This window comes from Salmo trutta, chromosome 8 (assembly GCF_901001165.1).
Source record: "Salmo trutta chromosome 8, fSalTru1.1, whole genome shotgun sequence".
NCBI classification, from domain to species: Eukaryota; Metazoa; Chordata; class Actinopteri; order Salmoniformes; family Salmonidae; genus Salmo; species Salmo trutta.
In genome coordinates, this window is record NC_042964.1 from 12732957 (window position 1) to 12757441 (window position 24485).

The 24485-nt window shown below is 43.0% G+C and overlaps 1 protein-coding gene across 1 annotated transcript in view; it reads right to left on the minus strand.

Annotated features, from left to right (window-relative positions):
• Positions 1-20415, minus strand: part of LOC115199229 (nuclear factor 1 B-type) — a 76830-nt gene extending 56415 nt beyond the window's left edge. The window contains exons 1-2 of the mRNA XM_029761854.1: positions 19738-20415; positions 15135-15666 (exon numbers count right to left, since the gene is read on the minus strand). Coding sequence (XP_029617714.1) covers positions 15135-15666; positions 19738-19767 — 562 coding nt within the window. The 5' untranslated portion in view covers positions 19768-20415. The remainder of the gene's footprint in view (positions 1-15134; positions 15667-19737) is intronic.
• Between the last annotated feature and the right edge of the window lie 4070 nt (positions 20416-24485).

The following is a 24485-nucleotide window of genomic DNA, read 5'->3' on the forward strand; positions in this document are numbered from 1 at the left end:
CACACACACACATACCCCCCCTAGGATGAGAGGGGTGGGTGGGGGGGTTTCTACTCTAGCAGCAACAAGTATTTTCTTAAAGGTCAGCGCAGCCACAACAGGACTGAGATCTCCCCATATAGACGGTAGGAGGAGAGAGGAGGAGGAGGAGGAGGAGGAAGAGAGGTGGTGGGGCGGGTTTCTAGGTCTTTTCTTAAAGGTCAGCGCAGCCACAACAGGACTGAGATCTCCCCATATAGACGGTAGGAGGAGAGAGGAGGAGGAGGAGGAGGAGGAAGAGAGGTGGTGGGGTGGGTTTCTAGGTCTTTTCTTAAAGGTCAGCGCAGCCACAACAGGACTGAGATCTCCCCATATAGACGGTAGGAGGAGAGAGGAGGAGGAGGAGGAGGAGGAAGAGAGGTGGTGGGGTGGGTTTCTAGGTCTTTTCTTAAAGGTCAGCGCAGCCACAACAGGACTGAGATCTCCCCATATAGACGGTAGGAGGAGAGAGGAGGAGGAGGAGGAGGAGGAAGAGAGGTGGTGGGGTGGGTTTCTAGGTCTTTTCTTAAAGGTCAGCGCAGCCACAACAGGACTGAGATCTCCCCATATAGACGGTAGGAGGAGAGAGGAGGAGGAGGAGGAGGAGGAAGAGAGGTGGTGGGGTGGGTTTCTAGGTCTTTTCTTAAAGGTCAGCGCAGCCACAACAGGACTGAGATCTCCCCATATAGACGGTAGGAGGAGAGAGGAGGAGGAGGAGGAGGAAGAGAGGTGGTGGGGTGGGTTTCTAGGTCTTTTCTTAAAGGTCAGCGCAGCCACAACAGGACTGAGATCTCCCCATATAGACGGTAGGAGGAGAGAGGAGGAGGAGGAGGAAGAGAGGTGGTGGGGTGGGTTTCTAGGTCTTTTCTTAAAGGTCAGCGCAGCCACAACAGGACTGAGATCTCCCCATATAGACGGTAGGAGGAGAGAGGAGGAGGAGGAGGAGGAGGAAGAGAGGTGGTGGGGTGGGTTTCTAGGTCTTTTCTTAAAGGTCAGCGCAGCCACAACAGGACTGAGATCTCCCCATATAGACGGTAGGAGGAGAGAGGAGGAGGAGGAGGAGGAGGAAGAGAGGTGGTGGGGTGGGTTTCTAGGTCTTTTCTTAAAGGTCAGCGCAGCCACAACAGGACTGAGATCTCCCCATATAGACGGTAGGAGGAGAGAGGAGGAGGAGGAGGAGGAGGAAGAGAGGTGGTGGGGTGGGTTTCTAGGTCTTTTCTTAAAGGTCAGCGCAGCCACAACAGGACTGAGATCTCCCCATATAGACGGTAGGAGGAGAGAGGAGGAGGAGGAGGAGGAGGAAGAGAGGTGGTGGGGTGGGTTTCTAGGTCTTTTCTTAAAGGTCAGCGCAGCCACAACAGGACTGAGATCTCCCCATATAGACGGTAGGAGGAGAGAGGAGGAGGAGGAGGAGGAGGAAGAGAGGTGGTGGGGTGGGTTTCTAGGTCTTTTCTTAAAGGTCAGCGCAGCCACAACAGGACTGAGATCTCCCCATATAGACGGTAGGAGGAGAGAGGAGGAGGAGGAGGAGGAGGAAGAGAGGTGGTGGGGTGGGTTTCTAGGTCTTTTCTTAAAGGTCAGCGCAGCCACATGGGGTCTTTTGTCTCTTTCACGTCTCAGGGGTGATCTATATATGATTACCTTTAAATGGGACCAGCATTGTTTCCCAGGTATTTTCCTCTGGTATAAATCCTGGCCGTTCTGACACTGAAAGGAAGACGAGATGAGCTTCTTTTTCGATTGAGAAGAAATAAATTCACCACAACAAATAGGGTTAACGAGTTCTCCATATACGACCAGCAAAGCAGCTACAGATCCAGCTAGTATGTCAACTTGTTTCACGTTCCATGGACATTACAAGCGCTTTCAAGCCCACCGAGCGCAGGATTGTTCAGCGCAGTAGGTCTACACGTCGTGTTTCTCTTCAGACCGTTCACCCTATCTCTATAACAAGGTGACATGGGCGTACGTGACAGGGCGCATGTGATATGGATGTGATATGGAACTGTCCTGCTCTGAACTCCCCCCCTTCACCCCGCACCACTCAGTCCCGGTATGCTGTGGTACCAATAACATGTCCAGAGATTTATACATATTGTTCCACTATACGGCCCAGCTAACTTGAAGCTCTCTTAGGATACTGAATCGCATACACATACTGAACATTCTCCTGGAAAACGGTTCCTCTAGCCCTCTCTTTCCCTACACCCCCCCCCCCCTCCCCCGTCAACATTATTAAATCAAACCGGCAGTAACATATTAGTCTTACTCCGCACACAATTTGAGCTTTCTTTCAACTTCGACAAGGTCTTGAGAACATGAATTTGAATGAACGTTCTGACAGTCAAATACTATTCAGTCCCCCGCCCCCATCCTTCATAAAGTAGCTAGCTGAAACTGTCTCCACGGTGGAAACAGGATGTTGCTGCTAGCCTGCTACAGTGACATGTGGCTTTGTCCAACGGGCTAAGTACCACGGCCAGAAGAGCTGCACGGACGCGGTTGATTATTCTTGGAGTGAAAAAAGTCGAAAGTATAATTTTTTTCTCTTTAGTGGTTTTCCCCATTCATTGGAGTTGGCACTGGCCTTTAAACCCTCTGCCACTGTCAGTCCTCACACCCAAAACTCATTTTCATTTCTTCTTTATCCAGCTCTCTCCATTTCATTCCCCTAACATTCCACTGGTTACTCTGTGTCATTTGGAAGGGCGGAGAGCGATGTCTGCACTTGCCCAGGCCCTCACACGGTGCCAAGTTGTGAAAGCTTCTGCTTGTTGGCTTTCTCTCGAATGACTACTAAGAGATCACAAACTTGGACAACGCTGTCGTGCGTAACTGTGTATAATAAAATCCGTTTTTCTGTATTTCTATGGTATGATGACTAAGAAGAAATAAGAGCGAAGTGGCGTGTAATCACAGACGGACGACGAGGTGCAGCTGGAGTTGAGTTGGGAAAGGAACCCGTTGCAATGGTATGCCTAGTAACAAGGACTGATCAACACCGATGCAGGGACAAGACATCTCATGTCAGTAGCCATTACTGAAAGTTAACAGTGGATCCAACGGTTCCCATTCAAACTAGATATTTTCCCATAACAGTGCCCCCAGTAGCCTGGAACGAACGTAACGTTTGTAAACACTCAGTGGCGTCTAGGGACATTCTGACGCGGTAATAGTTTCAGAAGTAGGGGGTTGGAGGTTGGATATTTGACACAAAGAGTATTCAACTGTCTGAAGCCTGGAGAAAGCTGCCGTTTATCATTGTAGAACTACTGGAAATGTTGCCCTGACAGGAAACTTTTATCACCCCGCCTCCTAGCTGCCCTCCCACTCCGCCGCCAAAGATCAGTTTGCCACATCTATCAACTGCAGCTGTGTGTGTGATTTCACGCGTTCACATGTACCTACACTTCCATGTGTCTGTGTAGAGCGCGACTGAGAGCAAAGCTTAGAACACCTAAAAATGTTTTTTTTTTTTTTTTTAAGTCACAAGAACAAAAAAAAACACCTAAAGAACATAGAGTACACATTAACATTCCCATCCACAAGAAACACAACACAGCCAACTTGTGTTAGCTTCCTGTGTTAATGCCAGGGCTTAAACTCAGCGGGCTAAAGTCCCCCAACTCTGCAGCCAGAGGTGGCGTCTACATCATCCAGTCCATGGTACTCAGCAGGCTGAGCGTGGAGTCTCCCGGGCCAGAGGGTGGCTGCAGACTGCAGTGTGGATTGGCTGCAGCACAGAGTGGCTGCAGCGTGGATTAGGGCCCTACAGTGGACCATTGTTAATTGGGCGCCATGTGTGAAAGCTACAGAGAGATTAGTTTGTACAGCTGCTGCCATTTGTCATAACTGCCCTTAACAAGATACACATGGCAGGCCCAAGTTTTGAACCAGAGACAGAGCCATGAGAAAAAAAAGCCTGGCGGACTACTAGTTTAAGAAACAGACTTCGGAATAGGCAGATAAAGATTTTGCTTCCTTCCTTTTTCGTGGTTTATCAACGTTGTTCTGTCATAACATCGAGGTGGTTCGATGAACCCCGATCGCGTGATGAGTAACTGAATACCTGTGTTAGCTCCCTCAGTTGATGCTTAGGCTTTAGCTCAGAGGGCTAGATCACATGTATAGTCTCTGGGAGAAATGGCGGGGAATCGCCTCGAACCTGCTCTCCTCTCCTGTGATTCTGAGGCACACCGTGGTCATCAACACAAACCATGCAAAACCATTTACTTTCATGACATGGTAAAATGAATTCTCTCTACTCTGACAGGTTGAGATATAGATAGACCAACTTGGTCATCACAATGGGCAAAATCCACTTGAATGTTTCTTCTCCATCCTGTATAGCTCAGGCTGTTACTGTAGCATTTGCCAGTCATTGAACGGTTACTGAATGCCATTGGACTGGCCAAGTGGGCACCTTGAGTTAGCCTGCTGTTAAGAACCAGTTTGACCTCCATCAGTGTTTCCAACCAACATCTCCTTCAACTGAAGCTGAGTGTATTAACGTGCACCAGCACTTAAGCCCACAATAAGCTATTCTTGGGGACATTCACGTCTGATTCAACCTAGAGGAATGGCTTCTCCTACTGGACAGGACGACACAAAAAAAAAGATGGCAGACTCTTCGACTAACACTCGATTGGTTAAATAGACCCCTTCAAACACACACAAGTGCGTGCATGCATGGTGCGTACACGTGGATATCCATGTGTGTGGTTAAAGGTATTTCTCGAAACCAGCACAGTCTTCACCCAAAAAAACAGCTGGAGTTCCATGCCAGGGGAAAAGACAAGGCAGGGAAGAGGGAAGCCAATTTGAGAAGAATTCCAGTTATCCAGTGCCAGGGCGTATAGCCTTTCAGACAGAATCCGAGCAGCCTATCGTAACGAGGCCTCATTCCTCCTCATAAAATCACAGCTTTCATTAGAGAACTCTGTTAGCATAGCGACGGCTGCTTTAATCACCTCGCTCTGACGCCATTCCACTTGGCTTGTCAAAACACAGAGAGCGGTAGAACCGCGTTTCATCATCTCTCAGTGACCTATCAGGACCTATCAGTGCTGATAATGGGGCTTTGTTAGGGTCTATTAAATATTTATCATATATATACACAATCACTCATGTTGTGGAGGAGGCAAAAGTGGGTGTTTAGACTGAACTTAGATCTGATGACAGATCAGATGTTTTTTTCCTTGGGTTTATTTGACTAATCATGTATAGCATGCCTGACCTCAGGTATCTATTCTCTGTTGGTATTCTTGGTTACACTTGAAAGAGTCGTTTTCATCAAATAAACCATTGGAATACTTGGTCAAATGTTATCTTTCGGACTTTCTGAATTTCTCCCTCCTCTGCTCCGATCTCTCGCTTCCTGTAGGCTTAACTGCCAACTGGAAAATCTCTCTCTCTCTCGTTCAGTGTGTGTGTGTGTGTGTGTGTGTGTGTGTGTGTGTGTGTGTGTGTGTGTGTGTGTGTGTGTGTGTGTGTGTGTGTGTGTGCGTGCGTGTGTGTGTCTCTCGCTGTGTGAAAACAGGATGTGATTATCACAGGGGTAAAGTAGCTGTCCAGACACACTCTGACACCTGTCGTTAGACTGATGGATTTTCTGCTTGTTCCACCCCACAGGAAGTCCACATGCCGCTAGGACACCACCACTTTCAGGGAAATCTGCAGCCCAATCATAGATTATCTGACATCTTCTCAATATATTCATCGTTTCAATCATGTAGAACAGGTTTGTTGAATATCATGAATATGAGAGTCTTTTTGATGAATTTCCATTGTAATGAAAAATCTTGTCTCAAAAAAGAATAAGTGGACATATACGTTATGGTTGCGTTTTACACATGAGAAGATTTGTTCAAGTTTTATGTCTCTTCCTACTGCTTTGAATTAGGCTCCTAATGGCATCAATGTCGATGGGATGTTGGGTAATCACACACCGGTCAAAATACACAGCTACACCTGTCTGCTGAGTTTGTTGTTCAATCCTAATGTCTGCTGAGTTTGTTGTTCAATCTCAATGTCTGCTGAGTTTGTTGTTCAATTCTAATGTCTGCTGAGTTTGTTGTTCAATCTCAATGTCTGCTGAGTTTGTTGTTCAATCTCAATGTCTGCTGAGTTTGTTGTTCAATCTCAATGTCTGCTGAGTTTGTTGTTCAATCTTAATGTCTGCTGAGTTTGTTGTTCAATCTCAATGTCTGCTGAGTTTGTTGTTCAATCTCAATGTCTGCTGAGTTTGTTGTTCAATCTTAATGTCTGCTGAGTTTGTTGTTCAATCTCAATGTCTGCTGAGTTTGTTGTTCAATCTCAATGTCTGCTGAGTTTGTTGTTCAATCTTAATGTCTGCTGAGTTTGTTGTTCAATCCTAATGTCTGCTGAGTTTGTTGTTCACGCCTAATGTCTGCTGAGTTTGTTGTTCAATCTCAATGTCTGCTGAGTTTGTTGTTCAATCTCAATGTCTGCTGAGTTTGTTGTTCAATCTCAATGTCAGGTGAGTGGTTTTAGTTCAATCCTAATGTCTGCTGAGTTTGTTGTTCAATCTCAATGTCAGGAGAGTGGTTTTAGTTCAAGCCTAATGTCAGGAGAGTGGTTTTAGTTCAAGCCTAATGTCAGGAGAGTGGTTTTAGTTCAAGCCTAATGTCAGGAGAGTGGTTTTAGTTCAATCCTAATGTCAGGAGAGTGGTTTTAGTTCAATCTTAATGTCAGGTGAGTGGTTTTAGTTCAATCTTAATGTCTGCTGAGTTTGTTGTTCAAACCTAATGTCTGCTGAGTTTGTTGTTCAATCTCAATGTCAGGAGAGTGGTTTTAGTTCAATCTTAATGTCAGGAGAGTGGTTTTAGTTCAAGCCCAATGTCAGGAGAGTGGTTTTAGTTCAATCTTAATGTCAGGAGAGTGGTTTAAGTTCAAGCCTAATGTCAGGAGAGTGGTTTTAGTTCAATCTTAATGTCAGGAGAGTGGTTTTAGTTAAATCCTAATGTCAGGAGAGTGGTTTTAGTTCAATCCTAATGTCAGGAGAGTGGTTTTAGTTCAATCTTAATGTCAGGAGAGTGGTTTTAGTTCAATCTTAATGTCAGGAGAGTGGTTTTAGTTCAATCCTAATGTCAGGAGAGTGGTTTCAGTTCAATCTCAATGTCAGGAGAGTGGTTTTAGTTCAATCTCAATGTCAGGAGAGTGGTTTTAGTTCAATCTTAATGTCAGGAGAGTGGTTTTAGTTCAATCTTAATGTCAAGAGAGTGGTTTTAGTTCAATCCTAATGTCAGGAGAGTGGTTTTAGTGCCACAGACAGATGTGAGGAATGAAAAGTGGGCCTCTACAGGCTTTGACAACTCAATGGGCACTAACTCATACCAAACACCCATTCCCAAGCCCCAGCCGCCTCTTTGACCCACAGGATGACATTATCCAGTGTTCCACTGGGGATTCACCCTGCAAACAACATGCAGTATACACACCTACCCCAACACACACACATGTGCAAACACGCGTGTAGGCACACACAGGCATGCACATGCACACGCACGCACACTCACACACACACACACACACACACACACACACAATCATGCGCAAACGCATACACACGCCCGCACACACATGCGCGCACTCACACACACACACACACAAACATTGTAATGGGTTGCCTTTTCTTTATCCGTCTCAAACCTGGCAACTCATTGTAGAATGACAGGGAGTACAGTACTTGCAGACAAAAGAAGAGACTACCATCACTCTCGACCTCTGATCGGGCCTGTCCCGAATGAAAAGAGTCTAATGGGGAGCGCGGGAGGGGGTACAGAGAAGTTACCATCTCCCTGGCAACCTCCCCCGATTGTCTGGCCCTCACTCCCGCCCCCCCTCCCCCACCTCCACCCCTTTCTTATTTTGCCTTGGCGGTCATTCATGTGCTTTAGCTTGATGAAGGATGCACATTGGTTTTGCACTCTCTGGATCTGAGAGACACAGAGGACATTAAAGGAATGCTTCTTCCATGCTTCTATTGTCCTCTGTATGTGAATCAAGGTCTTATCTGGCCAGAATTCAATGATGTACAGTTCTTCATCTTGCCGCTTCCCAATGTTCGTCTACATATCTCCTTCTCTCTTTTCATCTTCCTCTGTCTTTCCCTCCTGATCTTTTGCTCAAATCCATAATCCCTGCTGTCAGATAGGGCCTGGCAGGCAGCCTGGCTGCTTGAAGAGAGGAGGAAAGAGGAGAGGACAGATGAGATGAGATGAGAGGAGCGGAGTAGAGTAGAGTAAAGTAGAGTAGAGTAGAACAGAGTAGAGTAGAACAGAGTAGAGTAGAACAGAGTAGAGTAGAACAGAGCACAGTAGAATAGAATAGAACAGAAGTAGAGTAGAGCAGAGTAGAGCAGAATAGAGTAGAACAGAGTAGAGTAGAGCAGAGTAGAGCAGAATAGAGTAGAACAGAGGCGAGTAGATCAGAGTAGAACAAAGTAGAACAGAGTAGAGTAGCACAGAGTAGAGCAGAGTAGAGCAGAGTAGAGTAGAGCAGAGTAGAGTAGAGAAGAACAGAGGAGAGTAGAGCAGAGTAAAACAGAGTAGAGTAAAACAGAGTAGAGTAGAACAGAGTAGATTAGAGAGAGTAGAGTATAGCAGAACAGAGTGGAGCAGAGTATAGCAGAACAGAGTGGAGCAGAAAAGAGCAGAGAAGAGCGGAACAGAGTAGAGTAGAGCAGAGTAGAACTGAGTAGATCAGAGCAGAGCAGTGTAGAGTAGAGCTGAGTAGAGCGGAGCAGATTAAAGAAAAGTAGAGCAGAGTAGAGTAGAGTAGAATAGAACAGAGTAGAGTAGAGCAGAGCAGTGTAGAGCAGAGTAGAACAGAGCAGAGTAGAACAGAGTAGAGTAGAGCAGAGTAGAGCAGAGTAGAGTAGACAGCAGTTCATTGGATGGTAGTAGTGGAGGCTGCAGCAGGGTCTTTGTAAGCCAGGACAGTAAGGTAGTGTACAGTGTGTGGTTTGGGACAGGGGGTGAATGTACCCATTTGTCTTCATTTAGAAGGGCTGGCGGACAGGACGGGACTAGCTGGGAGGAGGGGGTGACACCAGCACTCCTGTCAAGTGGTCTCAGAGGGGTTGAAATGTATTAGGCTATTCTCACAAAGTCTGGGAAAGTCTGATGGCGCTGAAACATAAGGATACTGTAAAATAAATATATATATATAAATATATATAAATATATAATTATGTTCTAATTCTATTTCTATGAGCTGAACCCACAGAAAAATTGATCGGTAGCCTACAAAACTGTGGAAACTTCTATAAAAATATCTGAACTCCTTTCTCAAGCAGACAAAAGGCCTAAAGAGGCGCTAAAGGAGTTACAGACCAAATGTTTTTTTAAAGTGAAAAGGAGTGATAACGTTGGCTGAGAAGCAGGCATCCACATAGGGCTGTGACCTCTACACAGAGTAGTCTAGTTTCCATGGAGATTTATGTACACAGTGCACACAAAAGAGGGCTAAGGAGGTAACATGGGCTGTTTAAGCCTTGAGGAGGGCTAAGGAGGTAACATGGGCTGTTTAAGCCTGGAGGTATTTGCCGGAGCAAAACCCTTCTACTAATGACATGCGGCTCATACTGAGTTGTAGAGGCCTGGTTTCAGAGCACCGGGGTTAGCGTCGAAGAGAGAGCTGGAGGGAAGAAATGATTGTAGAAGAAAGCAAAGGCAGAGCAGGGAAAGATCCTAAACATGGGAGAAAGGAAAGAGGGTCGACCAGTAGCCTAGCGGTTAATTCCCGTGCAGACTGCCCATGTGCCCTTGAGCAATGCACTTAACCTTAATTGCTCCTGTAAGTCGCTCTGGATAAGAGCATCTGCTAAATTGCTAAAATGTAAGAAAGAAATTATGAAATCAATCAAGAAAGAAAGAAATCAAAGAGAGAGCTTTAGCCGAATAGCCTAGAGTAACACCACATCATTTACACAGCAACAGGGTAGAAGAGAAGATTAGCAGAGGGAAGAGATATGGGGGAGGGACATTTAGCAGGAAGAGCAAATCAATAAAGTGGGCAGCAGAGCTGGGAGGGACTTGTTCTAAGTGGATTAGATGTAATGTGATCGATAGGTTATGGCTTCGAGTGAGGTATTCACTGCAGGCCCGACAGCATGCTACCGAGCAGCACAGGGTTGTGGTTCACAATGAACAAAGCCTTCGCAGAATTTCTTGGCTAAATTCAGGACGAAGTTTCCTCTGTTACATTGGAACTACGAATAATTGTATTGTTGTTTAAAAAAAGAAATGTGAACCAACCATCTCTCTTTTACGTTCAACATCGTGACACTGCACATAAAAACACGTTTCCTCCAAAGGACAACCATTCTTATATTGACTCCACCGACGGAGACTACTGGAATAAGCAGACTACTGGACTGTACTAACAAAATAGCTATTTGTCATCCTAACCACAACAAAAGACATGTTATGGTGGTGTCCTTAACGCAGTGGGTCTGCAACGATTTAGTTTCCCGCTACTGGCATCCTCCCAGCCATCCTTTTCTGGCTATGAGCCCTGGGCCTGAAGCAGCTGTCACAGGAGTCTGGGGGTGACTTGACGGAGAGTCAGAGAGGGGTGGGCGGTGTGCCGACCCACAGGGGTAACTCCTGGCAAGGAGAAGAAAGAATGGAGGGAGGAGGAGGAGAAGAGGGAGGAGAGCAAGGAGGGAGAAAAGGAGGAAAAGGGAGAAGGTGGAAGGAAAAGAGGGAGGGAGGGAGGTCCTGAGGTCAAACTGTGACCCGGAGGTCCTGAGATCAAACTCACTGCCCTTGACCATGCCTCAAATGCAGCCAGCTGGAAACCCAGAGGCACACAGCTCCAACCGCTACCCCACACAGTGCAGCGTGACTAGCGGGCCAATGACCAGAGAAGACAACCGACCAACATTGACACCACGCCAACCTGGGAGGGAACACCTGTCTTTTGTTGACTCTCCCACTAACTGAGTCAAAATCTGACAGACGGACAGGAGGACGAGCGCAGACTGAGAAATGGTGGTCAGGAGACCACTGGTGGTCTGTGAAGCACGACGGCTGACCCCAATTATCGGGGTCAAAGAGCAGAGGGCCTTACAGGTAGTCCCCTGCCACCCCCTTAGGCCAAAAGCCCCCCCAGTCCACTCACACGCTTTGGGGCCAACCGTGTATTTTCACAGATCTTTTTTTGCTCAATTAAACTTCAGAGGACAGCCGCCACATCTCTTAGCCGAGGTCAAGACACCAGGACTATAAGCGATGTCTGGCTCTCGTAAAACAGAGCCGTCGTTTTAACATGGCAGAATGTATTAGATCCAGGACCAATCAAGATTGTCAACAAAAAAAATGTGGAAGGAATAAATGGGGGAAAATTTAAAGAATGAAAACATAACAATGTTTTTACGGCCGCGTTAACTTTCAGCACCAGGATAACAGGGAAAGGAATTGACCCTTGGATCCACCAAGCCTGTTATTTTACTGGCTATGAGTTAAACTGTTTTTATCTTCAACATGGACTCGCAAATCACTGATTTTCTTCAAAGTAAAAACAAAATAGTGTGGGAAGATTTTCAACAAGAAAAAGAATTATTGTTGAAAGGATCTACATCCAAAGCAAAATGGGACAAGTTTGGGACACCAGTTCTACAGACATCAGTACTCATTAGTAGGTAAAAACTTTGGAAGGACCTCAGCCAGTTATCTAAAAGAGAAGCACTCAGACAGCCCCTTCACGTATGAGACACTTCAATCATATTAAATAACTGGTCTTTTGAGGCTCTGAGTATATTTCATCAATAATGTTCCTCCTAGTCTAGAACAGAGCTAAACACAGAGTAGAAAAGGGTATTCCAGGCCGGATAAGAGATAAATACTACATAAATAATGCAGAATCTACTGAATCCTCTTAGAAATCTGGCATTCAGAGCACGATTTGTAAAAAAAAAAATCCATTAGTCATCCCAATCACTGTTTAGCTGCTAAAGGGACCCAGAGATTTATAAGAAATCTCATGGAAATCACGAGCTTTGGGTTGAATAAATGAAATGCTCTCTTATTCTGAATATTTGAAGAAGTAAGTCTACAGTTTATCCTCAACAGTTCACATATGGTCAGCAAAATGTATGCTTGTGAAACAGTGATGACTAGTGAAATGAAACTGAATGAACAGAGGCCCTATCTCCAAACATGTCCTGACAAATCAGACTGGTTATTATAAAAAAAAATATTCTCTCTAGCCCTGGAACTTGATATGGAAAATATGATACCAAAAATCTTTGAAATTACAATACGAACCAGAAATGTCTGATGAACACAAGGTGGTTAGTAGTTTTAGCATCTAGCAGCAGCGCATGGCGAAGGGTATTATGCCCATGCCAGTGAGTTTCCATTGAGAAAGACTGGCAGGTTGGCACAATGGCTTGCCCACTCCCTGCCCCCAACCCCCTCCCGTCGCCATTCATCTGGGCATGCACATGGGTGCTGCTAGGGCAGATTTTGCCCAGCTAAGCGCGTCTATGCACGACAACAACGGGTTGAGAAGCCTCTCTAGATTCACCCAACTCACTGAGCCAGCGACCTTTCTTTGGGCATTAGCCCGCAATGTTCATTATAGCTCCAACTCATGTTTATATATACAAAGTAGCATTTCATTAACATTACATAAGAAGCCATTAAGAAGCAGCTGGCACCACAACATTTCAGAGGGTTACTGTTTAAACCGATTTGAATGCAGATACATATTCAAGAATATGTAATTGTATAATTCACCTAGGAGAACACTAAAGTCTGAATGGCATACAATCTAAATCAAATAAACCATGGAGCATATGACATCATTTTTTCCTAACGACTAACGGAAACGGCATATTCTGTTGAAGTGGGGCAGCAGCTTGTTACTTTTGTCTTTGTGTTTTGTTTGTTTGTTTGTTGCAGAAGAACAAAAGCATGGCGGTCCACATTCTGCCACTGTCAGAAACTTTCCAGCGTTCCCACTGCATTGCGGAGGCCAACCAACGAATCAAAGGCACGCTGAAGCAGACAAAGAGGGTTTGATGCCAACCTCGGAAACTCTAACAACCATTACTGGCGTTATCCCTGCCTGCCTGCCTGGCAGAGCGCAAACAAAATGGCACCCGCCTTGCACGCTACCACAATGTGGCGAGATTGTCTAGAAAGCTGGGCACTGGTAACGGTATGCCAAAGACCGCCCTTGCGCTGTACTCGAAAACGTGTCCTACTTTTCGGGGCTATTAAAAAAAAACGGTTGGAAAATCTTTGAAAGTCTTGTTCAAAAGAAACGGCTAACAAAATGTCCGTCCTGTTGCAAATGAAGATTCGATACGTGGTGTCTAAGCTACTCAAAAAATGAATATGGTAAGCTGCCAATACAGGAAAAGATGATTACCCTTCATCACTTGGGAAAAATATTAATAACGGAAAAACATATTTTCAAATATTAAGATTCCCCAACTTGGCAACCAAATGTATACACATTGCAAGTGGCAAATGCAACATTTAGACTTTAAAAATATATATAAATCATTCAATTAAATTACCACAACCTATGGTGTGCAGTATGCTTTGGAAATGATTATTCCTTACATATCAGCGGACCACATTCGAGACATTTTGAGGTGTGCTCTCTGATACTATTCAACAGTGGCAGATGCAAACTAGACATGAGAATCAGCAGCGCCCCACAAAAGACACAAAAGAGTGTCTGATGCCAACCATGGTGCCAGTGGCAACCATTATTGTCTCTCTGCTGAGCCTTCTGCTTCCCCTGGTACTTATCAAACACAAAATGGAGGCTCTGCCTTTCATGACAATGAGCTAGCTAAACTGTCTGCGTTTCTTCTCCAACAGCCAATGTATTACGGTGGGTATCTTTCTGCATGTGTTGGCGTTATCGTTAGAGGATTTATTGTGGCCCAGGTTGGACAGGGAGTTTGAAATAACTTTAAAATGCACACTTGTAATATAAAATCGAACAAAATGTTAAGGAAATAGACGTTAATGTAGTACAGAAAAGTTACAAGTAGCAAATACCTAAGAGAATGAATAAGAAAACAACCAGAATTTGCCAGAATATATATTTGCAGTGCGGTATAGCAACGTCTTGTAAAATTATATATATTTGGTATGAGAAAATGACTGTTCTTGCTAGTTTCACCTTCTTACAACAATATAAAGATCACTCTCTATCATAACATCAAGAAATGCTATGACTACGTTTGAGTTTATAGGCATTAAGTTAATTTCTGTATTACAAGTTTTCATTCTATTTTAAAAATCCAATACATTTACATTTTCTTACCCAACAAATCATGTAATGTATATTTTGCCAATGTAATCTACTGTATTTATGCACTATTTGTGAAATTTTGTCAATTTCATTATTTGACTATATGCCGAGTTTGAAGTAACACATTTGTTCATTTTACATCTGTATCCAAACTACATTTATCAGTAAAAATCTAATGTAGGAACTCCTTGTTACAAAAACTAGATTTAATATCTAATCAAAAATCAAGACTGATATCAACATTTGTCAGGAAAAAATAAATACTTTACATCCATAAAAAAAACGTGCATTTCTCTCTTTCCCTAAATCCCTCTTTAAAACCATAAATTCTTATCCGTCACATCAAATTATGTTCTAATTTCTATTATGTTCAATCATCCAAAAGTGTACAATACATTTTGTGAACACATAAGTTGTCGGCACTTTAATGTAGTCTTTGTAAAGAGAACTTGTGTGTGCCTAAACAACACAGCATTCACAACCGCACCGGTATCAGACCAATCAGAAGAGAAAAGCAACGCAACACACACTATCTTGTCTTCTATTGTCTGTGTGCGCAAATTAAGTGTGATGGTATATTATGGTTTTTATACTGGTTATATTGTATTGTATAAAAAATGTAAAAGCCTGATTGCACATTAGACTTTTTTTTCTTTCACGAAAGGCCAGCTACCTTCTGAAGCCACCATAGGTGAGAGACTCCAACCACCCTCCAATGAGGCGGCCAAGATGGCAGCAAATATGATCAACGACCTTGGCCAACCCCTAACTCCACCCACCCAACCAGTGATTCACACAGTAATTCAACCTACCTTGGTCCTGGACATAGTATGCTAGAAACAAGTCGAGCTCCTTGACCGACACTGTAATGTGATGTGGCTGGACGCAAAGTGCTGGGTTGGTGCAATGCGGCGACTTGACGAGGCGCTCTCCGTCCGTACTTTCCAACGGGATGCCTTTGAACAGGATGACCATGACCAGATCTAGGCGCCACACCTTGTCGGCCTGCCGCAAACAGTCGATCCGGCGGATCTTGCCCTTTTGGTCAGGGTTGGAGAGGACGCAGCACGGGTGCTTCTTGCCCGTCACGCTGAGCACAAAGTCCTCGCGGTACTCCTGGCGGATGTCCTTGCGGAGCTTGGCGAGGAGCCTCGAGGCCCACTTCTGCTTGATCTCGGGCTTCTCGCTGAGCAGTTCGTCCTTGACCGCACGCTCCTCATCCTTAGACATCCGCTTCTCATGCTTCTTGAAGTACTTGCGTTTCCTCGCCTGGAGGTTGAACCACGTGTAGGCGATGGCACGGACGTGAGGGAGAAGTGCCTCGATGAAGGGATGAAATTCATCCTGAAAGGCAAGGGGGAAGGGAAGACAGAAGAAAAGAAACAGAGAAGTCATGTCAAGTGACTTTTTCCCCCAAAAGTTCCCATTCGATAAGCCAGAAGTCACCCTGAACAAAAAATAAATAGACAATACACACATTCAACTTGTTACAGAATACCTTATATACAAAATTTGACGTTAGGCATTTTGTGGTTAAAATACAGTAAAATCGTAACAACAAAATGAAAACAATTCTGTACTGGAGACAAACCACAATGTCATAACTGTCACATATTGACTCCTATAAGACAGTCAAGTCTATCTGGTCTGAGAGTTTACAGCACAAATCTGTTCAGAAAAAAAAGGAGAAACACCATCCTTAACACCAGTTTTACCATCTTAAATACGGCTGGGGTTACATCCCAGAAATAACAATCTAGGTTGCCGAAGACATGAGGATGCCACTGTGTTTATTACAACCGCCAACATCACAATACAGCAAAGCCCACATTAGAATGTAGTCTGGTGCTGTTCCCGTTCCCCCCGCACATGCTCTGACTAAGACTGCTGGGAAGCCCACATTAGAATGTAGTCTGGTGCTGTTCCTATTTCCCCCAAACAAGCTCTGATTAAGACTGCTGGGAAGCCCACATTAGAATGTAGTCTGGTGCTGTTCCCGTTTCCCTTGCAACATGCTCTGACTAAGACTTCTGGGAAGCCCACATTAGAATGTAGTCTGGTGCTGTTCCCGTTTCCCCCATACATGCTCTGACTAAGACTGCTGGGGAGCCCACCTTAGAATGTAGTCTGGTGCTGTTCCCGTTTCCCTTGCAACATGCTCTGATTAAGACTGCTGGGAAGCCCACATTAGAATGTAGTCTGGTGCTGTTCCTGTTTCCCCCAAACAAGCTCTGATTAAGACTGCTGGGAAGACCACATTAGAATGTAGTCTGGTGCTGTTCCTGTTTCCCCCAAACAAGCTCTGATTAAGACTGCTGGGAAGCCCACATTAGAATGTAGTCTGGTGCTGTTCCCGTTTCCCCCGCACATGCTCTGACTAAGACTGCTGGGAAGCCCACATTAGAATGTAGTCTGATGCTGTTCCCGTTTCCCTTGCAACATGCTCTGATTAAGACTGCTGGGAAGCCCACATTAGAATGTAGTCTGGTGCTGTTCCTGTTTCCCCCAAACAAGCTCTGATTAAGACTGCTGGGAAGACCACATTAGAATGTAGTCTGGTGCTGTTCCTGTTTCCCCCAAACAAGCTCTGATTAAGACTGCTGGGAAGCCCACATTAGAATGTAGTCTGGTGCTGTTCCCGTTTCCCCCGCACATGCTCTGACTAAGACTGCTGGGAAGCCCACATTAGAATGTAGTCTGATGCTGTTCCCGTTTCCCCCGCACATGCTCTGATTAAGACTGCTGGGATGCCCACATTAGAATGTAGTCTGGTGCTGTTCCCGTTTCCCCCGCACATGCTCTGATTAAGACTGCTGGGATGCCCACATTAGAATGTAGTCTGGTGCTGTTCCCGTTTCCCCCGAACATGCTCTGACTAAGACTGCTGGGAAGCCCACATTAGAATGAAGTCTGGTGCTGTTCCCGTTTCCCCCGAACATGCTCTGATTAAGACTGCTGGGAAGCCCACATTAGAATGTAGTCTGGTGCTGTTCCCGTTTCCCCCGAACATGCTCTGACTAAGACTGCTGGGTAGTTGGTAAGAGGATCATGCTCCCTCACACTTGCATTTCTCTTATCAAACCGTCCACATTCCAACATGTATTTGCCCTTCGCTGGAAGTGGAGAAACGATAGTCTAGAAGGGGGGACTGGAGTGTAGTGAAAAATGCTCATAGGTCGGTATTAACATTGGTTTGGGACTAGGTTTGCAGTCCCGTGTCATGTCCCTTAATATGTTTTCATAGACGCATGGCACTTACTCCGAGTCATTCCTAAATCTAACCAAGGTTGACAATGAAAATGGCATCTTGGCACAACCTCCACATTCTTTCTAGTTCCTCTGCTCCTTTAATAAGGGAGGATTGAAATGCCCTGTGCTAAGCAGAAATTAAATCCTTTCTAAATCCACTTTAGGTAGGTAGGTTAGATTTGTTTTTCCTCATAAATGTAGGCCTGTCTATAGGTAGCTTGTTTGACTGCAAAGTGCAATGCCATGGAGCATGTCATTTTGACTAAGACAAATTATTATGAAAATTATTAGGTGTTTAATGATTCAAATTCCTATGTATAAAACCAACTTTATTGCAAATAAGTTTAAGTTTAGACAAATCTATGGCCAGCCTAAAGTGTTTTAATACACTTTTAACATAAACAATAAATAACAAAGCAATCCCATATCATAAGGTGAATGCACCAATTTGTAAGTCGCTCTGGACAAGAGCGTCTGCTAAATGACATAAATGTAAAATGTAAATATTATACCTTTTTGGGCTGAATAAACAGCAAAAACGTAAACATCAGAATGTTTAAGTCATTAACATTTCAAACTCAAAAACTGTGAGACAGCTCTTTTGAAAAGGGCTTTGGAGGAGTTAAACCACATATTGTTCTTTGTGTAGGCAGGCAGACGCCTCTGGGAAAACCAGAGATCCACTCCCTCCTGTATCTAGGCTCTCATGCTACTCGCATGGTGTTGCTTAGAGAAAGCCACATCGTTGCTCTGCACTGTCATGTGCCAATAAAACGTGACTTTGGGCGCTGAACTAAAACACTGAAGCAAAATCGGTCATTAATAACAACTCATTACATTTTTAACAGTATGAACTGATGTTGTTATAGCCCTTTTGCTTTAGAAGGCGAGTTTCTGAAAGATTAAAAGCTACGTTTTTTGAGTCTTTAGAAGAAAAAAAATGTAATATAGTCAATATTGCTGTGAAGTGATAGTACATTTTAAGCAAGACATTAGTTGTTATAAAAGTGAAGTTAGTTTTTTAACAATATTGCCAATAACAGTAACAGTAAGATATATAATTCATTACATGAATTAGCTTTACTTACAAAGGGACCATAATGGCATAAAATGTCCGATTTGCTACATTTTAATAAATTGTAATTACACAGCAACCAATTAAAACTCAGAAACTGCTTCCCTTCATATAAGAAAGTAAGCCGAGTTTGCACTAGAATTAAGGTTTAGCTACGCAACATTTCTAAGGTAAGCCTTGGAATTGCATGTGATGCTGTGTAAGACAAATGAGTTGGCAAGGGCCTTGTGCAGTGAACTTCAGTTGAGGCCATAAAAGCCCAATCCTCTTAAGCACAAACTAAACCACATCTCAGTCAATCACTTACTTATGCCAAGTAAAATATAAACAGTCGAATTGAGTCAGCCAAAAGCCATGCTACTATGTCTAACCACTATCATTGTTTTCATCTTCATTCACTGCAAGTGGCTCCCATGCAGCTCAACTGAGTGAAACTCTCTCCTGATACGCACTATGATTATTTTGATTTTATAATATTACCAGGCCATAACCAAATTGGAGTCATCTAAATATATATAATAATAATATCATTTGGTTAAAGGGTAATCTGTTGATTTGTTTCAGATTACACACGAGACACGGGACAAAGGAATGTAGTTTTGTATAATTTCATCTGATAGCATGATTATGATCACGGCATTTTGGAAGATGACTTGTACTGTAGTTAATGTCGGATACACATGGTGGTAATACACATACTCTTTGGGGGGGGGGGGGGTTCTCTCTCACTGGTAACACACATGTTCTTTCTAACTCAAAATGAACTTGTCATCCTATAATACAACCTATTTCGTGCACTTTTAATCAACACGCGTAAGACCAGGTGAAAATCATATCCATACCAAAAGTTACAAAAAACCAATGGCTGCTACAAAAGATAAGCAGTATATGAACTATAGTTTGATACAAAACACGACCATTTTCAAAGCATTGTTTTGTCGATAGTCGTCTGGTAGTGCAAGTGACTATCTTATAACTAAGATATCTTATAACTAAGATAGGCCGACTCAATAAATTGCGCGGCACTAGCGTATGTAATAAAGGCACATAATCGATAATAAGAAATCAAAACTTAAAATCATTCCATATACCTGAGTAAGACAAATCGGAGAGTACATCATGAGCCAGCAGTGTACACAAAATAGGTACTTCGATTGATTCTTCTGAATGCCAGGTATAGGCTACCACTTTATCGCGCCATTCCTCCTTGCCCGTAAAGCACCATGCAAGATTGTGGAGAAGTTATCCGCGCAAAGGTGTTATACAAGAACATCAGTTAGATTGTTGAGGTCCAAAAAAATTCTCTGTTCTCAGTTTAAATGGAGACGATCGTGGAGACGATACGGCAGACAGGCTATTCTTTTCCAAAGCAGCACATTGAATCCCTATATGGCTATCTCAATCCGAGCCGGTGAATGAAGTTAAAAAGAAAACCCGCTTTTCTGGAACAGTGCGCTTTATAATGTGAGAAGTTAATTCATGAAAGCATTGTGAAAAGTACAGAAAGCGCTGAATTTCAGATTCCACACTCTTCTTGTTCAAACTTGATAACCTATACTACCGACCTGTACACCCTCAGTCTGCACGATACTAACAAATCCTTCCCCAATATGTTTTCTCTCACTTAATTACACAGTCATAGTCTATACTCCTCCTCCTCCTCCTCCAACAAACGCATTCCATTTCCACTAGCCCACCTTTTCGTCTCCCTCAGAAAACACAGCATAAAACGACCCCCCCCCCCTGCTCTATGAGTTATGATTTTATGAGCGGAAGACTTTGGACCAGCGCCCCGTTCAAAAAGAATCGCAATGGAAAATTCCCCTCACGGATACAGTAAGGACTCGAGACATTATTCGTACTCTGTTTTACATACAGCTTTCACCGGGTCGATCATTTTCCTTTACAGTACACAGGCATATGCAACAGAAAATCCAATAGAAATGCCCAATATAGCGTATAATAAACTTCTAAAATGCATTTCTCACTCACTCCACAATATATACAATGGCCCCCTCTGCTTACAATACATGTTGAAATTGCAACAAAAGTAACTTGATTTGCCTTGATGGCACACCTTTAATAAAACTGAAAATAGTTTAGAATTTCAAGTAACCTAATTCTTATTGCCTGATACCTCTGGCTCCCCACCCCTGTTTCTACAACAAGCTCAGTGAAAGACCTGAAGAAATGTAACCACTCTCAAATTCATAGACTGGGCTATGGACACAAGGACTGGCCATCCATGATATCAACATTATAGTTTTAACCATGTATTGAGGTTATATAATGTTTGTTTACGAGGACATTCTTTACAAACATTGGAGTGAAAACAGCTTTTGGGTTCTGGGTTCTGATGAGGCACGACAGTTGAACTAAGCTCGTGAGGCATTCATAAAGTATATTCTTCAAGAATAAATGGGTACATATCATTCATTTATATGTCCAAAAATTGATGTAGGAACTGTATATTGCCACTTTAAATGTCGGCAAATATATAGCATATGGCCTTTCTTAACTATGCCAGTTACAGGAAACTGTTGAAACCGTGGTATGTCAAGGTGGCTCATGGTTCTGATGTCATTTGGATAAACGGTGGACTGGTTCCAAAACTCTGACACACCTGAGGTCATTACAATTTCCACACGACCCACCACATAAACGAGACAACAACATTTCCCAACACCACAACCGACTAGTCATCCAGATCCACCATTTAGGAACTACTGGAACAGCGCAGAGGGCAGCCTGTCAACGACTCTTCGCTCCAACTCCACAGTAATATACATGTACTGGCCCAAACTACCATTTTGTGTCAAACAAATAGTAAACAATGTTTCATTATTAATCCTGAGAGAGTAAAGAGCGATTATGCGTAAAAGTATTCTCGACAACTTCGCCAATGGCACGTAAACCTGTTTTTCATTGCACGCGGAGGAACAACGTGTTGTTAACCTTTTCCTTTTCACGGAAGTTACGGCTCATTATTGGACTATATAGCAATGATACAAATATGGTGTAAATTAGAACAATTATCCCTACAAATGTGCACTTTTTCGTTCGCAGAAAACTAGACATTGTCGTAAACGCCTTGCCTCTGTAATCTCCTATAGAATTGCTCCATACATTACGAATGAAGTTCATTGCCACCAAAGGAGGCAGGGGAGGTTAACGCAGTATGTGTGCCAATACATTTTCTTTGGGCGCTCCTCCGACCAATGAAAAGCATTTGCATATCTGTTAACGGGTCTTGTCCAGTTGTCTTTGACATAATTCTATTCCTGCTCAACCAGACCGGGTTGCAGTGAAGAGCAAGTCAACAGTAGGAAAAGGCGATGTTGTAACAGTTGTAAAATGACACATTATTGTAATAATAATCCACGTTCACGTACCATTGCACTGTATTGCATGGATTTAAAGGGGGATCCTGGAACCTGGGTGAAACACAAGCCGGTGCCTTCACATTTCTCACGTTCAACTTTGTGCTATTCGGGCTTTTTTTCTTGATAGTGCTTGCAAAAAAAAACGGAAGAGAATTCTTGGCAGAAATGCGCGTAAAATCAAGTCGCCCCCCCCAAAAAAATCTTCCTTCCTCTTCAAGTCTTACTTTTGGATAGGTTTTGGGTTGTTCAGTTGTTGTTGAATGCGATCCAGAAGAGGCTGAGTTTTCGGAACTGGGCAGGTCTACGCCTCACTTTCCCTGTCTGACTGCCTTCTCTGTGCCGCTCTGCGCAGCCAAAGAGAGCTCCGCACTAGAACTTGGATTCTCGCCTCTCATTGGTCAGTGCCGCGGCGGCCTCACGACTCCGCTTGTAGACCCTTCACTTCCGCTCGCTACTCAGTGTTTGTGGCAATACATCACAGGCTGCAAACTGCTGGACTGGCAGAAGTTGTGGTTAGTCAGTGGTTATAGATGTGAGTTAATTTATGTTATCTGTGGTTACAAGGAAACCAAATATTTGTTTGTTTGTTAATATGTCAATTAGACATATAATCATAACACACTGTTATTATATTATAGGCTATAGTCTACTGGCCACTAATAATAAAAATAATACTCTTTATGAAACTGCTTTTAATAGGCATACTATTATTAGCATATTACCATGATTATTATACCAGGTACTTTTTTTGTTTTCACAGCCCATCATTTATAATAGTTTTCAAATTGTACTAAAGGCTACCAACAGTGAGGCTACTGTCGTTTATTGATTTGAACTAGGCTTAAATAACTACTCTTGGTGAAGTATTTCCTTAACATGCAAATCATTCATATTCTATATGAGGCAATTGCATCATTATTCTCTGGACCAATACAGTAGGGAAGGTCAGGCTTGGGTGACTCCAAATGATAATGGATAATGGACTGTGACAGGATTTATACAGTCCACACACTCTGCATTTTGTTTTATACATTGTAGTTCAATGTTTTATAATTAAATAATTTAATTTAATTAGAAATGCTTAATGAATGATAGGCTAAGTGAATATAGCCCCAAAGGACGGACATAAATACAAATGCCCAACAGAACATGGATATGGCCTAGAGAGGTCACTGAATCTAACCGTCTAATATAATAAAGCTGATTAGAAAGTTATTTATTTGTTCTATATAACTTGTATAACTCCGAAATGAAAACAAAGATGTATATGCTATATAATTTAAGTGTTTTGCACAGACCTTCAATCAATGCAACAATATTCCATTTGCCAATTAACATTGATTGTTCGGAAATACCGCTATAAGAGCAAATTAGGCTGCTTTATTCAATTACTTCTTGATATTGTCCTTGATATAGTCCCTGACATGCATGCAGGGGAAGAATGACCTCTGCAAAAACTCAAGAGGCAAATGAACTCAACTAGCGCTATATGTTATAACATGTGCTTTCAAAAATGTATCCCTATCTGGCAAACACATGTTTTACGCAGCCCAGCTACGATAAATAGGTTACCGGTAATAAAGAACTTTTACCATTGTCCTTATCTGATTTCACCGCCTAAGCTTTTTTTTTAAAGCAGTTCTTCCCTTCTTATGAAGAGGGAACCGGAGTATAAATCGACACCATCCCATTGGTACACTGACTCCGCTGAGAGTGAACTTGAGAACATTTTCATGAGAGAACATATTTCATGAGGGAAAATGTGAGTTTTCATACTGCCTCTTTCACAGTAGGCAACTCTATTAGAAATGCTGTGTGTTTTGACACTATCTAGACAACTTTTTATTAGGAGTATTTTTGGCACGCAATTATTTCTCGATAAATGCAAGAATAAGGTGCGACAAAATCTAAGACGTAGCCGAAATAACATTTTCACATCTTCACATTAATTTATGTTGTTTACCCATTTTACGCACGCATTACGCACAACGTGCCCACAGTTTTTACATGTATATATTTTTTTGCATTAAATGCGGTGTATATGGTCTTCTTTGCTATAGCCTACTGTATGCAAATTTAAAACATCGTTTTCAATGATAATATATATTGTGCTTATGTCGACCCATATGTATTTGGTCACGCCTTACAAAACGCTCCAGTGGACGGCGACATGAAGATTTCAGTGGCTCAAAGTCACTGGACCTTGTTCTATTGGCCGTTGGACATATGTTGGCAATATGGATGTGATTAATATGTTGCCTTTTGATCAAAGTGCATGCTGAGTTTAACCATGTAATGTCATTGCATAATATTTTGATAAGGATTATTCACTAAGATTTCATAAAATAATCCTACATTCGAATGTCCATTGTTCATTTGAAACCATCAGCTCCAAGTCGCATTCGACAGCTACTATAAGGGCCTTTGTATTGTACATTTTCGGTAAATTATATTGT